This window comes from Neomonachus schauinslandi, chromosome 15 (assembly GCF_002201575.2).
Source record: "Neomonachus schauinslandi chromosome 15, ASM220157v2, whole genome shotgun sequence".
Taxonomy (NCBI): domain Eukaryota; kingdom Metazoa; phylum Chordata; class Mammalia; order Carnivora; family Phocidae; genus Neomonachus; species Neomonachus schauinslandi.
This window is the reverse complement of record NC_058417.1, coordinates 27,352,478-27,367,322: the sequence shown is the minus strand read 5'-3', so window position 1 is coordinate 27,367,322 and position 14,845 is coordinate 27,352,478. Positions and strand designations below refer to the sequence as shown.

Below are 14,845 nucleotides of genomic sequence, written 5' to 3'. Positions count from 1 at the left end.
CCCATTGCCCCTTGATACTGGCTGCTCTGAAACAATTTCTTCATGACTATAGTGTCCTGGGGTCGGGGTGGTGAAGCACAGCCCAACCAGAGACCATCCCTCTCTATCTCCCAAGTCCTACAGTGGAGGCCCGCAAAGCCCTAGCACCAGCAATCTGATTAAGAATCCACAACTCTGGGGCGCCTGGGTGGCTCAGTCGGTTAAGCGTCTGCCTTCGGCTCAGGTCATGATCCCAGGGTCCTGGGATCGAGCCCCACATCGGGCTCCCTGCTCTGCGGGAAGCCCGCTTCTCCCTCTCCCATTCCCCCTGCTTGTGTTCCCTCTCTCGCTGTGTCTCTCTCTGTCAAATGAAAAAATAAAATCTTAAAAAATAAACAAAATCTTTAAATAAATAAATACATAAAATCTTTTAAAAAAAAGAGAGAGATTTTATGTATTTATTTATTTGAGAGAGAGAGAGAGAAACAGCACGAGAGGGGATAGGGTCAGAGGGAGAAGCAGGCTCCCCGCCGAGCTGGGAGCCCGATGCGGGACTCAATCCCAGGACTCCAGGATCATGACCCGAGCCGAAGGCAGTCGCTTAACCAACTGAGCCACCCAGGCACCCCATAAAATCTCTTTAAAAAGTCTCCCAGTTCCAGACCCCTAATCCTCTTGCTCAAAGGCAACTACTGTTACATGTTTTTGTATGCTTTCAGACATGTTCTCTGCATATACAGGGAGGAATAAGAATATGCTATGTAAACTGTTCTGCATTTAAGTTTTTTCACTTAACTGTGTCTTGGAGAAATTTCCATATGACAACATGCAAGCCACCTCCATTGTTAACAGCTGCATAGTATTCTAATGTATGTACCATAATTTAGTTAATGAGCCACTGGAATATTTGTCAAAAATACAGAGTGTCAGAGTATACACCAGACTAAATCAGAATCTGCAAGCATGAGGCCCAGGAATGCGCTTTTTACAAGTTCCCCAGGTGATGCCAATAAGGCTGGCCTGCACCCACTTGATATCATTGTGAGCTCTCTCCTACTGGTAGTTCAGTCTCCTATTGCACACTGCACTGTAAGAACCATAATATCCTCCTAGAGATTGAAACTAGAGGCCTGCAAGAGTGATTTGGCAACTCAGAGGCATGTTTTATTAGGCTGACATAGTGTTTTAAAAAGGAATCTAAAATAATGGACATGGGATACATGGGTGGCTCAGTAGGTTAAGCATCCAGCTCTTGATCTCAGGGTTGTGAGTTCAAGCCCTGTGCTGGGCTCCATGCTGGGTGTAGCGCCTACTTAAAAAATTTTAATTAATTAATAAAATAAAATAATGGACAATATTTAACATTTGGAAAATTTCACATTAAAAATTGGGATTTTCAGGGGCAGCTGGGTAGCTCAGTCAGTTAAGCCTCTGCCTTCGGCTCAGGTCATGATCTCAGGGTCCTGGGATAAAGCCCCACATTGGGCTCCCTGCTCAATGGGCAGCCTGCTTCTCCCTCTCCCTCTCCCCCCCACCCCAGCTCATGCTCCCTCTCTCTCTCTCAAATAAACATATAAAATCTTGGGGCACCTGGGTGGCTCAGTCATTAAGCATCTGCCTTCGGGTTAGGTCATGATCCCAGGGTCCTGGGATCGAGCCCCACATCGGGCTCCCCACTCGGCAGGAAGCCTGCTTCTCCCTCTCCCACTCCCCCTGCTTGTGCTCCTGTTCTCGCTCTCTCTCTGTCAAATAAATAAATAAAATCTTAAAAAAAAATAAGTAAATATATATACAAAATCTTAAAAAAAAAATATTGGGATTTTCAGCCTCTTGGAAATTTAGAAGATCTGGCTTTCCTGGCTCCCTTTCCTACCCAGGACCAACAAATGCCTAACCCTTCTTAGAGAGAGCCTTTCCCCGTTAACTCCACTTGGTCCCACAGGCGTCTGACTTTTTGAGTTCAACAGGTCTGTGCCATCACAGCATTTCCCTTGAGCACTTAGTAATCCAACCTCCCCCCAGAAATTTCCCTTCACTTTGATCAAAAGATATTTTTTAAGTCACATGAAAACGGTCCTATCACAAAATACAAAGCCAAGGGGTTTGCCTTCCCCCCTTTGACAATGTGCTTTCCTACCTCCCCCTGGCATTATGGGGACTTCTAAAAAAGGAAAGTCAAACTGAGTTCTTAATGCCTGGGCTCCCGGTCTCAGCTCTAATCATTAACACACCATTATAGGCCAGTCACTTAAATTTTCTGGGCCTTAGCTCTCCTAACCTGGAATATTAAATGTTTGAATGATTTGATCTTTAAAGAATCCAGCTCTAAGCCTCCACAAAACAGACATAATTACAGATGACTGGAAAATGCTGCATTTTTGCTAAGAACTCCAGGGATTCCCAGTGTGGCCTCCTACCACACTGTTACCTGCAAACAGATGAGCCAGCCCTTTCTTTCTGAGCTTTGAAATTAAACATTAACACAGGACAGGAGAGTATATGTGAGTCTAGAAGGAAACAGCAAAATGTCCACTGTATTAATTTATATCTGGGTTACAGAATTCTAATGTCAATTGGTGTTTTTTCTTTATACTTTTGGAAGCTTGCAAGTTTTCTCCCACTAAGCAAGCAACCCTATAAAAAACAAAAAACAAAACCCCCAAAATCTTCTGATATCAATACTTTTTCTTTTTAAAGTACATTAAACAGGGCCTCCTCGTGTAAGATGAGAATGTTACTTTATGACGTTTATGATTATATTCTGGAATTCCTGTGGAAATCAGCTAGAATCATGTAAGTGTTCAAAACCTGTTTCTGGTTCTGTCCAATAGGAACTGTAAAAGTACCTGCTGTCCCCTCCCTCTCGAGGAGGTGGTTGTGAAGATCAAGTGAGCTGGTGCCTGGGAAAGCCCTCGGAAGAGCAAAAGTGCTACACTGTTCCACATTAAAAGTTGGGCGAACTGTTAAACTCATAGTCTTTTGGACCACAATTACAAGAGCAAGGCAAGTGATCCTGAGAAAATGATGCCAAGTATATTACTGGTTGGTGGGTACGTTAAACTGCTTAAGTGAATCATACAAATTATAACCTGGGGTGGAAAAATGCAAATGGTACTATTTAATTAATAACAATTAAGCTCCCCTTATTTTACTGGACTTAGTAAAACTGCTCAGAAAACTTCATTAGCAGTTAAAACTATGTTTCAACATAGCTATGCAACTGTATTTTAGTGATATAAATTAGTAATTTTAGTATCTTCTCAAATTGGTTTCCAAATGCCCCAACTCATTTTAAAAGCATACTACTAGCCATAATCATTATACTTACTGATTTGGATCTGACCCATAATCCAGCAGAACATCAACTAATTTTGTAAAGCCTAATAATGCTGCAACGAAAAGTGCAGTCTGGCCCAAGGAGTTAACTGCATCAACATAAATTCCTGCAAAGTAAACACAAAAATGAATATATGTATCAGAAAACTTCCTAAGATAAAACTACAGAAACTCATGTTAGGACACAAAGTAAATTCCTTTACACAATACTTTCTTATATTAGTAATGAACTTCTTTCCAAAAAGAAACACAACTACATTTACTCATCAAAAATACTATTGACAAAAATTCTAAGAAAAACCTAAATAAAACCTACAGACTTCGGTTTAATCAGTTAAGATCAGCTTTCTACTCAGAATTCTCAACCCAGTCCCGCCTCAAGTCTCCGGTTCGTTCGACCTCTGCCTTTCTACTCTCCCCGAAACTAGTACGTTAATAAAAAACAAAAAAACACACCCAAATTTTCTTAACAAACACCACAAAATAACCCGCAACCCCTCTCACACAAACAAAACCGCAAAAAACACTAACTGCCACCCACCCCAAAGAAAACCATACAACAAAAAACGCCATACGTAAATCACTTGGGACAACACCCAACACAATATCTCAAAAACAACATACACTACCTTACACAAACATAAATAACGAAACCACTCAGACTGCGTTCTCTCCCTCTAACTCCCCCAAAAGAGGAGAAGAACGATCATCAATGGCAATTAGCAGTTGCAAACTACAACGCCAAACGCCGCTTTCACGCTCAGAAGAGAACACTGCACCTCCTCCTCGTGGTTTCGGGTACTCTACACATTCAGAGAAACTTCTCTAGTAATATACTATAGAAATGATCCCTGAAAGTATAGTCTTAACACCACCACTACTAACTTTCCGAAGTGGAAGAAACCCACGTACATTTTACCCATGGTGACTTTATTTAACGTCACCATTCTTTCCAAATGTATATTAGCATGTATTTCCCAAAGAACTGTTCCATTACCAAAGTTCGACAAAGCGTTTTTGAACATAATGCGTTTCAGAAGACAGTTCAAGTTATCACTTTAATTAACATACGGCTGATAAACAGCCAATCGCACGGCATTTTTCCCACTTACCCCTCCCACCCATTGCCCGGCAATTCCGCCTCGTCAGTTTTACGTAGACCGCTGACGACTACACAGCGCGCCGGAACTCCAGGACGTGTCTCAGTTTAGACCGACAGTAGAAGCGAGGAATCCTTTCTCCACCCCGCCCCCTCAAGAAAAACGGAAGTGGGTGATGAAACCGATGACCTAAGCCAAAGAGTTTTTGCAAAGCACTCCCGGTTATTTAAACTTAATCCCGTTATCTAAATACCAGCCATATAAATGTTGTGTGTGTGTGTGTTTTTTTTTTAAACAAATCAAGGAATTTTTATTTACATAAAAGGTGTTTAAAGAAAACAAAATACGTAACTCTGCTTAAAGTTTCAGGAGCTCTCCGCTCTTGGGCTAAAGACAAAACTCAACATAGCTTATCAGGCCATCCATGGTCTGGCCCACACACCAACTCTCCAGCCTTATTTTGCACCAAGTTCTCTCTCACTTCAGCCCTACTGAACTTCAGCTCTTTTGCTCACCATATTCCCTTCTGCCACAGAGCCTTTGCAAAAGCTGTTCCCTCAGACAGGAATTCTCTCCCAATCCCTTTCCCAACTTAACTGCTGTTCATCATTACGACACATCTGTCCAAGTGTCATTGTCTCAGGGAACTCTTCCCTGACCTCCTTAACCAGAGCCAACATCTTCTCTTGAGTGATTATTTGATTAATGCCGCTCTTTGCATGAGACTATGTCTGGGAAGGGCAGAGACTATGAAATGACCTTGTATACCCACAATATCCCAAACACCTGGTACTAAAAGAATGAATCCAAGCAAAGGTGTCCAGTGCAGAGAACTGGGTAAAATAGGAGTCCTTAACATTATAATATGTCATTTTAAAGCCATGGGGGTTATTAGTGAGTCACAAAACATTCTACCTAAATAGACAGTTGAGGATGGAGCCCTGAGGCCCACTAACATTTTAAGGGGCAAGCTGAAAGGACAAAGCCAAAAAGTAGGAAGAGAAGGAAACCAAAAGAGGTAAGAGAAAAACCTGGAACAAATGGGTCACAGTGACAAGGGATAAGAGTTTCAAGAAGGAGGATCAGTCAACAGCATCAGACTGGAGAAATCTAGTAAGAAGGATCAGTGTTCTTGATGAGAGCAGTGCTAGTGGGGTTCACATTTTTTTTTCTCCCAAAGATTTTATTTATTTATTTGAGAGAGACAGAATGAGAGACAGAGAGCATGAGAAGGAGGAAGGTCAGAGGGAGAAGCAGACTCCCTGCTGAGCAGGGAGCCAGATGCGGGACTCGATCCCGGGACTCCAGGATCATGACCTGAGCCGAAGGCAGTCGCTTAACCAACTGAGCCACTCAGGCACCCGGGGTTCACATTTCTTATTGCTCAGGTCTCCCTATGTTACAAGTATTTGTGGCATGTCTTCTTCCCTACCAGACTATCTCCCCTAACCTTCAGGGCAGAAACTGCCAATTTCTCTCTCTTCAGTGCCAGGTAAACTTACTTGACCTAAGCAAGCCTAAGCGTAGAGAAGAGCAGCAAGAACAATGTGGGAAAACAATTCTCCATGGATAGCTCCTGTGTCTCCCAAGTGAGGAAAGTAAGGCACTAATGGCCCTGTGTTCTAGACTATCTTTTTGAAGGTGTGTGTATACTAAACTTTGGAAGATAAAGTATCTTCCTTTAGAGCAAAGGGCAGGCATGCTCACTGTCCAGTATAATAAAGACAACAGCTTCTTCTGGAGCAAAGGTTATACTGTCCATTATAGAAGATAAGCTCAGGGTGCTTCTGCTGTAAAGCAACCCACCACATGTGCAATGTTATATAGCTCTTTGCATGGCTCTGTGGGAATTAGGGCTTGAGGAACCAGCACCAAAAAAAGCTAAAAGTCTAACTACTGCTGTTGCTATGAGTAATAAACTATCACTCAGTTCTGTGACTCAGGAATCTCCTGTCTTCTGCCTGCTTCCATACACCTGAAGCAGCCTAATTTATAAAATCACAGATTATTCATAATTCTGGTTAGGAAGGAACTACAGTTTAGGGTAGCAGACTGGTTTATCCCTGGAGTTCATGAACTAAAAAATTAAATCAACCAGGGCCTCCAAAGGCTTAGGGAAGCACTTAGGGAGGCACTGACCAACAATTCTTGAGAAGATACAGATGGCTGCAGAGAAAAATAGTTTGAAAACCACTGTCCCCACAATTTACATAACAGCCTTTTAGTGATTTCCTAGTAGAAAACATTTATTCATTAATTCACTCATTCAACAAGTATTTATTTTAGGCCAGCCCACTGTAGCCATGTTGTGACTGATAAAAAGATGACCAAAATAAGTCCCCCGAGAAGTGACAAAAGGCAGCTTTGACATGGTACAAAGATTGAGTAAAAAGGTCAAAAGACCCGGGTTCAAGTGTTGGAGTCCCAATGACAACCCTTTTTAGCCTGGAGCCTCCAAATGGGTAAGTCACCTAATCTCTGGGCCTAATCTCTAGGAAGCAAGACCTGATATTAATAACGACGTGTGCCAGGCACCATTCTAACGCAATCCTCAGAACAGTACTGTACAACAGGAGGAAGGTACTAATATCACTGTTTTGTGGATGGAAAAACCAAGGTTTAGAGGGGGTGAGTAATTTTCCAGAGATCACACGACAATCTGGCTCCGAAGTCCGTGCACTACAACATATTGTCTCCCTCTCATCCTAATTCCTCAGGCTTGCTGCTCAGAATCGCCGAAGGCTTTAGTCACTAAACAATGCTGTCCACGGCATTAAACACAAAGTGGAGATAAAGTACTAATTTATTTTATTTTATTTTATTATTTTTTTTTTCTAAAGAAAGGCAGACGGCCACGTGCAGCGCCTCACTTGGATGTGTCTGGAGTCTTGGAAGCTTTACTACCCTACGTTCTCCTACAAATGGACCTTGAGAGCTTGTTTGGAGGTTCTAGCAGGGGAGCGCAGCTACTCGTATACCCTTCACTGAAGAACGGTCCTCCTCCATCAGGGAAGGTCGTCCTCTTCGACGGAGCACGCAGCTTCGGGAGGGACGCACATGGAGCACTGAGGGAGGAAGGCGACACCCGCCTAGCCAGCCAGGTGAGCCGAATCAACCCTAGCGATCAGTGGGGTGACAGATGTCGCAGCCAGATCGCCCTCACATTCTAAAGTATTAATTTCTGAGAGCAGGAAACCTAGATAGCTTTGGGAGAAAGTGGAATGATGGGGTGTAAAGGGAATGAGAGGATAAATAATATGTGTATCGGAAGGATGGATATTTCACCCTACTCTGCAATATTCAATAAACCAACATAAAATGGTGCCTGAGTTGAACTAATGGGGGAAAAAAGATAAACTTGAAGCTTGAAAAAAAAAAAAAAAAACGAGAAAACATTCAGAACTGGAGAAGAGGTGGGAAAACAGACACCTTCCTAAGTGCAGTTAGGAATGTGAAGTGTTACAGTGCTTTTGGAAAGCAATGTGGCAGTATCTATGAAAAGCTGGACCCAGAAATCCCACTTTGAATATTAAAAATCCATTATGTAGGGGTGCCTGGGTGGCTCAGTCGGTAAAGCGTCTGCCTTCGGCTCAGGTCATGATCCCAGGGTCCTGGGATCGAGTCCTGCATCAGGCTCCTTGCTCAGTAGGGAGCCTGCTTCTCCCTCTGCCTACCTCCACCCCGTTTATGCATGCATGCTCTCTCTCACTCTCCTCTCACAAATAAATAGAAACTTAAAAAAAAATAAAGATTTTATTTTTAAGTAATCTCTGCATCCAACGTGGGGTTTAAACTCACAACCCCGAGATCTGGAGTCTCATGCTTTACTGACTCAGCCAGCCAGCCAGCCAGCCACCCCCGTTGGGAGTTTTTTGGATTAGTGATTCAATTTCTTTGCTGGTTATCAGTCAGTTCAAATTTTCTGTTTCTTCCTGTTTCAGTTTGGTAGTTTATATGTTTCTAGGAATTTATCCTTTCTTCAAGGTTGCCCAATCTGTTGGCATATAGTTTTTCATAATAATGTTCTCTTATAATTGTTTGTATTTCTGTGGTGGTGTTATTTCTTCTCTCTCATTTATGATGTTATTTGTTTGAGTCCTTTCTCTTTTTTCTTGTAAAGTCTGGCAAGAGGTGTATCCATTTTATTGATTTTTTTTCTTTTTTTCTCAAAAGACCAGCTCCTGGGGCACCTGGGTGGCTCAGTTGTTACGGTCCCAGGGTCCTGGGATCGAGCCCCGCATTGGACTCCCTGCTCCACGGGAAGCCTGCTTCTCCCACTCCCCCTCCCCCTGCTGTGTTCCCTCTCTCGCTGTGTCACTCTCAAATGAATAAATGAAATCTTAAAAAAAAAAAAAAAAAAAAAAACAGCTCCTGGGGATGCCTGGGTGGCTCAGTCGGTTGGGCATCTGCCTTCGGTTCAGGTCATGATCCCTAGGTCCTGGGATCATGACCTGAGTCGAAGGCAGACACGTAACGACTGAGCCACCCAGGCACCCCTGTTTTTTTTATTTCTATATTATTTATCTCTACTCTAATCTTTATTATTTCCTCCCATCTACTGGTTCTAGACTTTGTTTCTTCTTTTTCTAGCTCCTTTAGGTGTCAGGTTAGGTTGTTTATTTGAGATTTTTCTTGCTTCTTGAGATAGGCCTGTATTGCTATCAGCTTTACTCTTACAACCACTTTTGCTGCATCCTAAAGGTTTTGGACTTCTGTGGTTTCATTTTCATTTGTTTCCATGTACTTTTTTATTTCTTCTTTTATTTCCTGGTTGACGCATTCATTGTTTACTAGCTAATCAAAACAGTATGGTACTGGCACAAAAATAGTCACATAGATCAATAGAACAGAACTGAAAACCCAGAAATAAACCCACAACTATATAGTACAGTAATCTTAACAAAGCAGGAAAGGATATCCAAAGGGAAAAGGACAATCTCTTCAACAAATGGTATTGGGGAAACTGGATAGCAACATGCAAAAGAAAAAAACTGGACCACTTTTTTTTTTTTTTTTTAAGAGAGAGAGTACACAAGCTAGAGCAGTGAGGGGGTGGGGGACAGAGGAAGAGGGAGAGAGAATCTTAAGTAGGCTCCATACCCAACACAGAGCCCAATACAGGGCTCGATCTCATGACCCTGAGATCATGACCTGAGCCAAAATCAAGAGTCAGATGCTTAACTGACTGAGCCACCCAGGCACCCATGGATTACTTTCTTAAACCATAACAAAAATAAATTCAAATTGGGCGCCTGGGTGGCTCAGTTGGTTAAGCGACTGCCTTCGGCTCAGGTCATGATCCCAGGGTCCTGGGATTGAGTCCCGCATCGGGCTCCCTGCTCTGCAGGGAGCCTGCTTCTCCCTCTCCTACTCCCCCTGCTTGTGTTCCCTCTCTCGCTGTGTCTCTCTCTGTCAAATAAATAAATAAAATCTTTAAAAAAAAAAAATTCAAATGGATTACAGATCTAAATGTGAGACCTGAAACCCTAAAAATCCTAGAAGAGAGCATAGGCAGCTCTTTGACATCAGCTGTAGCAACTTTTTTCTAGATATGTCTCCTGAGGCAAGGTAAACAAAAGCAAAAATAAACTATTGGGATTTCATTCAAATAGTAGAACTTCTGTATATTGAAGGACACAATCAACAAAACTAAAAGGCAACCTACAGAATGGGGAGAAGATATTTGCAAATGACATATCTGATAAAGGGTTAGTATCCAAAATATATCAAGAACGTATACAACTCAACACCCAAACAACAAATAATCCAATTAAAAAATGGGCAGAAGACATGAACAGACATTTCTCCAAAGAAGACATCCAGATGGCCAACAGACACATGAAAAAAATGTTCATCATCATCACTTACCATCACGGAAATGCAAATCAAAACTACAATGAGATATCACCTCATACCTGTCAGAATGCCAAAATCAACAACAGAAGAAACAACAGGTGTTCATGAGGATGTGAAGAAAAAGGAACCCTCCTGCACTGTTGGTGTTAATGCAAACTGGTATAGTCACTCTGGAAAACAATACGGAGGTTCTTCAAAAAGTTAAAAATGGAACTACCCTACGATCCAGCTATCACACTACTGGTTATCTACCCAAAGAATACAAAAACACTGATTTAAAGGGATACATGCACCCTGATGTTTTTTAGCAGCATTATCTACATTAGCCAAGACATGGAAGCAGTCCAAGTACCCACTGATTGATGAATGGATAAAGAATATGTAGTATACATATACAAAAGAATATTATTCACCTATAAAAAAGAATGAAATCTTGCCATTTGCAACAACATAGATGGTGCTAGGGAGAATAATGTTAAGCTAAATAAGTCAGAAAAAGACAAATACCATATGATTTCACTCACATGTACAATTTAAGAAACAAAACAAGCAAAGGGAAAAAAGAGAGATACAAACAAAAAAAATACTCTTTTTTTTAAAAAAATATTTTATTGGGCGCCTGGGTGGCTCAGTTGGTTAGGCGACTGCCTTCGGCTCAGGTCATGATCCTGGAGTCCCTGGATCGAGTCCCGCATCGGGTTCCCTGCTCGCAGGGAGCCTGCTTCTGCCTCTGACCCTCCCCCCTCTCATGTGCTCTCTCTCTCTCATTCTCTCTGTCTCAAATAAATAAATTTTAAAAATCTTTAAAAAAAATTTTATTTATTTATTTGACAGAGAGAGACACAGAGAGAGAGGGAACACAAGCAGGGGGAGTGGGGGAAGGGAAGCAGGCTTCCCATGGAGCAGGGAGCCCAATGTGGGGCTCTATCCCAGGGCCCTGGGACCATGACCTGAGCCAAAGGCAGACACTTAATGACTGAGCCACCCAGGTGCCCCCAAAAAACATACTCTTAACTATAGAGAACACACTCGTGGTTAACAGAGGGGAGGTGGGGGGGGGATGGGTGAAACAGGTGATGGGGATTAAGGAGTGCACCTGTTGTGATGAGCACAGGGAGATGTACGGAGTTGCTGAATCACTATATTGTACACCTGAAGCTAATATAACACTGTATGTTAACTATACTGGAATTATAATAACTTTAAAAAAGATATTCTAATACAGCGCTTAGAGTGAAGAAGCTTACAACACAAGAAACAATTTTTTTCACATGAAACAGAGTGGCACAAAGCAATAAGCAATAAAATGATTAAAGTGTAGAATCTACTGCCTAAAGTTTTGGCAATAAAAAAAGAAAGAATTTTATGAAATTTTAAGGACTTAAAAACATGAGTATCCAGGTTCAAAGACCCCACTAAGTACACATCACAATGGAGGTACACAGATCTATGCTGAAGCATTATCATGACATATAAGAAGACCAGGGATAAAGAGAACATTAAATTCTCCAGAGTAAGTAAAGGACCACTTCACATAAAAAAATCAGGAATCTGAATGACATCAGGGTTCTCAATAATAAGACTGAAAGCTAAGAGACAAAAGAATAGCTTCAAATCCTGGGGGAAATTTATTTCAACCTAGAATTTTGTTCCTTCCAAACTATCAATCAGGTATGAGGACAGGGTGAAAAACTTCAGATTTTCGTGTTTTTTTTTTTTCCAGATTTCAAAGTAATTACCTCCAATGCACCCTTTTTCTTTGTTTCAGTAAAATGTAAGAATGGACTAAGATAGAGGAATGGAATCCAGAAAAGATGAGCTGTAACCCAGGCTAAGGGAATTCCCAAAATGTGGCTGAGAGAAAACCATGGGTTCAAGTTGTTCTAGAGAGATGGTGGTCCAGCTTGGACCAGAAGAGTAGAGAAATGTCTTCAAGAAAATATCTCAACCAAGAGATTATAAATTTGACATTGGAAAAAAATGTACTGAAAGTGTTCTGAAGAGTTATTAAAATGGGTGGCAAGAGTTCATTGATTTACATAGAACTGAGCAATAAAAAGGAGTCCATTTTAACTCCAGGTAGTCTGAAATTAGATTTGCCAACTTTGCAGCTCCTGTTAGATGTCTGCTTTTTATTTTTTTAAAGGATTTATTTATTTGAGAGAGAGTGTGTGAGAGAGAGAGCACGAGCCAGGGGGAGAGGCAGAGGGAGAAGCAAGCTCCCTGCTGAGCAGGGAGCCCGATGCGGGGCTCGATCCCAGGACCCTGGGATCATGACCTGAGCCGAAGGCAGACGCTTAACGACTGAGCCACTCAGGCGCCCTTGACATAATTTTTTTAAAAAAGATTTATTTGAGAGAGAGAGCAAGCGCGTGCAAGAGCACGTGAGCAGGGGGTAGGGGCAGATTCAGAGGGAGAAGCAGGCTTCCCGCTGAGCAGGGAGCCCTATGCAGGGCTCCATCCCAGGATCCTGGGATCATGACCTGAGCCGAAGGCAGATGCCTAACTGACTGAGCCACCCTGGTGCTCCAGATGTCTGCTTTTTGGAAGGAGAGTTTTCAGACTTTGAACCCGCCAGAGGCTTTGAGCTCCCAGGGCTGTGGCTGCCTTTTCCATCCCTCTAGGCAGCAGGAACTGCTGGGTCTTCTTTCACAGCTGTAACAATGGAGGTGCTGTGCCAAAGCCTCCAGCTTCCCCACAGGCTCCGTCAGCACGAGAACCCTGGAGCTGTGGACAAAGTCTAGTACAATGGCGCTGAGTCTGGATGTGAATGGTTTTACCTGGAAATGACAAGTTACTCATATGTGATATGCCAATCACATATGGGTATGTGATTATACTGAGATTCATCTGGGCATCTGGTGGAGAGTGTAAAAAGAAAGATGGAAAAGGAATGGAAATATTGTCAGTAGGAATACATCTTTAATTCTCATCCCTCCCTTTCTTCTTTCATTCATTCAACAATAAAAAACAACAACTCGGGGGTGCCTGGGGCTCAGTCAATTAAGCAAACAACTCTTTTTTTTTTTAAAGACTTTATTTATTTGACAGAGAGAGTACAACAGGGGGATCCTATAGTCCCAGGATCAAGTCCAGCATCCAGCTCCCTGCTCAGCAGGGAGTCTGCTTCTCCCTCTGCCCCTCTCCCCTACTTGGGCACTCACCAATGCACGCGCTCTCTCTCTCAAATAAGTAAGTAAGTAAGTAAATAAATAAATAAATAAAATTTCTTTTAGGTTTAAGTAATCTCTACATCCAATGTGGGGCTCAAACTCACAACCCCAAGATCAAGAGTTGCATGCTTTTCCTACTGAGCCAGGCAGGCGCCCCTTTTAAATTCTATTTTTAAGTAATCTCTATACCCAACGTAGGGCTCTAACTCACAACCCCCCCGCCCCCCCGCCAAGATCAAGAGTCACATGCCACACCAACTGAGCCAGCCATGCGCCCCTCAGGAGATACCTTTTCCACACCTGCACCCTGGGATGATTATTTCATTCCCTCTTTTTTTTTTTTTTTAAAGATTTTATTTATTTATTTTACAGAGAGAGACACAGCGAGAGAGGGAACATAAGCAGGGGGAGTGGGAGAGGGAGAAGCAGGCTTCCTGCTGAGCAGCGAGCCTGATGTAGGGCTCAGTCCCAGGACCCTGGGATCATGACCTGAGCTGAAGGCAGATGCTTAACCAACTGAGCCACCCAGGCGCCCCTTTTAGATTTTATTCTTAAGTAATCTCTACACCCAAAGTGGGCTCGAACTCACAGCCCTGAGATCAAGGGTTGCATGCTCTACTGACTCAGCCAGCCCAGTACCCCTCATTCCTTCTTTATTCTCATCTCTCCTACCCTTCCTCACCAGTCTCCCTCAGCAATGTTTTTGCCTCACACTTGGCACAGAACTAGAAGCTATCATTTGAAAAACCCTCACTATGGTCTCATTACATGGACGAACTGCCTAAATCTGCACTCCCCATCAACTCTGGCCAACTCAAAGGCCTGCCCCTGGGAGCTGCTCTCTCCTAAATCTGTTTCTCCTGCTGTACCCAGTCCTTCCATCTGCACTCAGACTTGTTCTCCCATCTTTAATTCTCCCATCTCCCTGGGCGCCTGGGTGGCTCAGTCGTTAAGCATCTGCCTTCAGATCAGGTCATGATCCCTGCTCTGCAGGAAGCCTGCTTCTCCCTCTCCACTTCCCCTGCTTGTGTTCCCTCTCTCGCTGTGTCTCTGTCAAATAAGTAAAATCTTAAAAAAAAAAAAAATCTCCCATCTCCCTGTCTACATCCCACATCCCCCACCCGCCCCCAATGCATATCTACCTCTATACTCTCCATCACAGCTTGATCTTCTGGGAGCCCATCCATCAGGCTTCATTGATCAGCCCATCCCAAACCAGCTTCTATCTCTGCTGCAAGACCAATAAAGTCACCACTAAATGCCATGGCTTTCTATCTGTATCTTGATTTCATATGTTTCCTACACATTTTTCTGTTCTACTTTCCTTCCTTGACTTTGATCAAGCACATTCATCTGGTTTTCATCCTACCTGTTTGGCCACCCCTTCTCAGTCAGCTTTGG

General features: G+C 42.8%; 1 protein-coding gene and 1 non-coding gene across 3 annotated transcripts in view; both read right to left on the bottom strand.

Annotated features, from left to right (window-relative positions):
- Window positions 1-14,845, bottom strand: part of TEX14 (testis expressed 14, intercellular bridge forming factor) — an 87,065-nt gene that overhangs the window by 57,110 nt on the left and 15,110 nt on the right. For both annotated transcript variants that reach the window (XM_021704099.1, XM_021704101.1), the window contains exon 2: window positions 3,308-3,422. In XM_021704099.1, the coding sequence (XP_021559774.1) occupies window positions 3,308-3,422 (115 nt within the window). The remainder of the gene's footprint in view (window positions 1-3,307; window positions 3,423-14,845) is intronic.
- LOC123326814 lies at window positions 3,968-4,182 on the bottom strand. The gene has a single exon (XR_006541351.1). It is a non-coding gene; the product is annotated as a small nucleolar RNA U3 (small nucleolar RNA).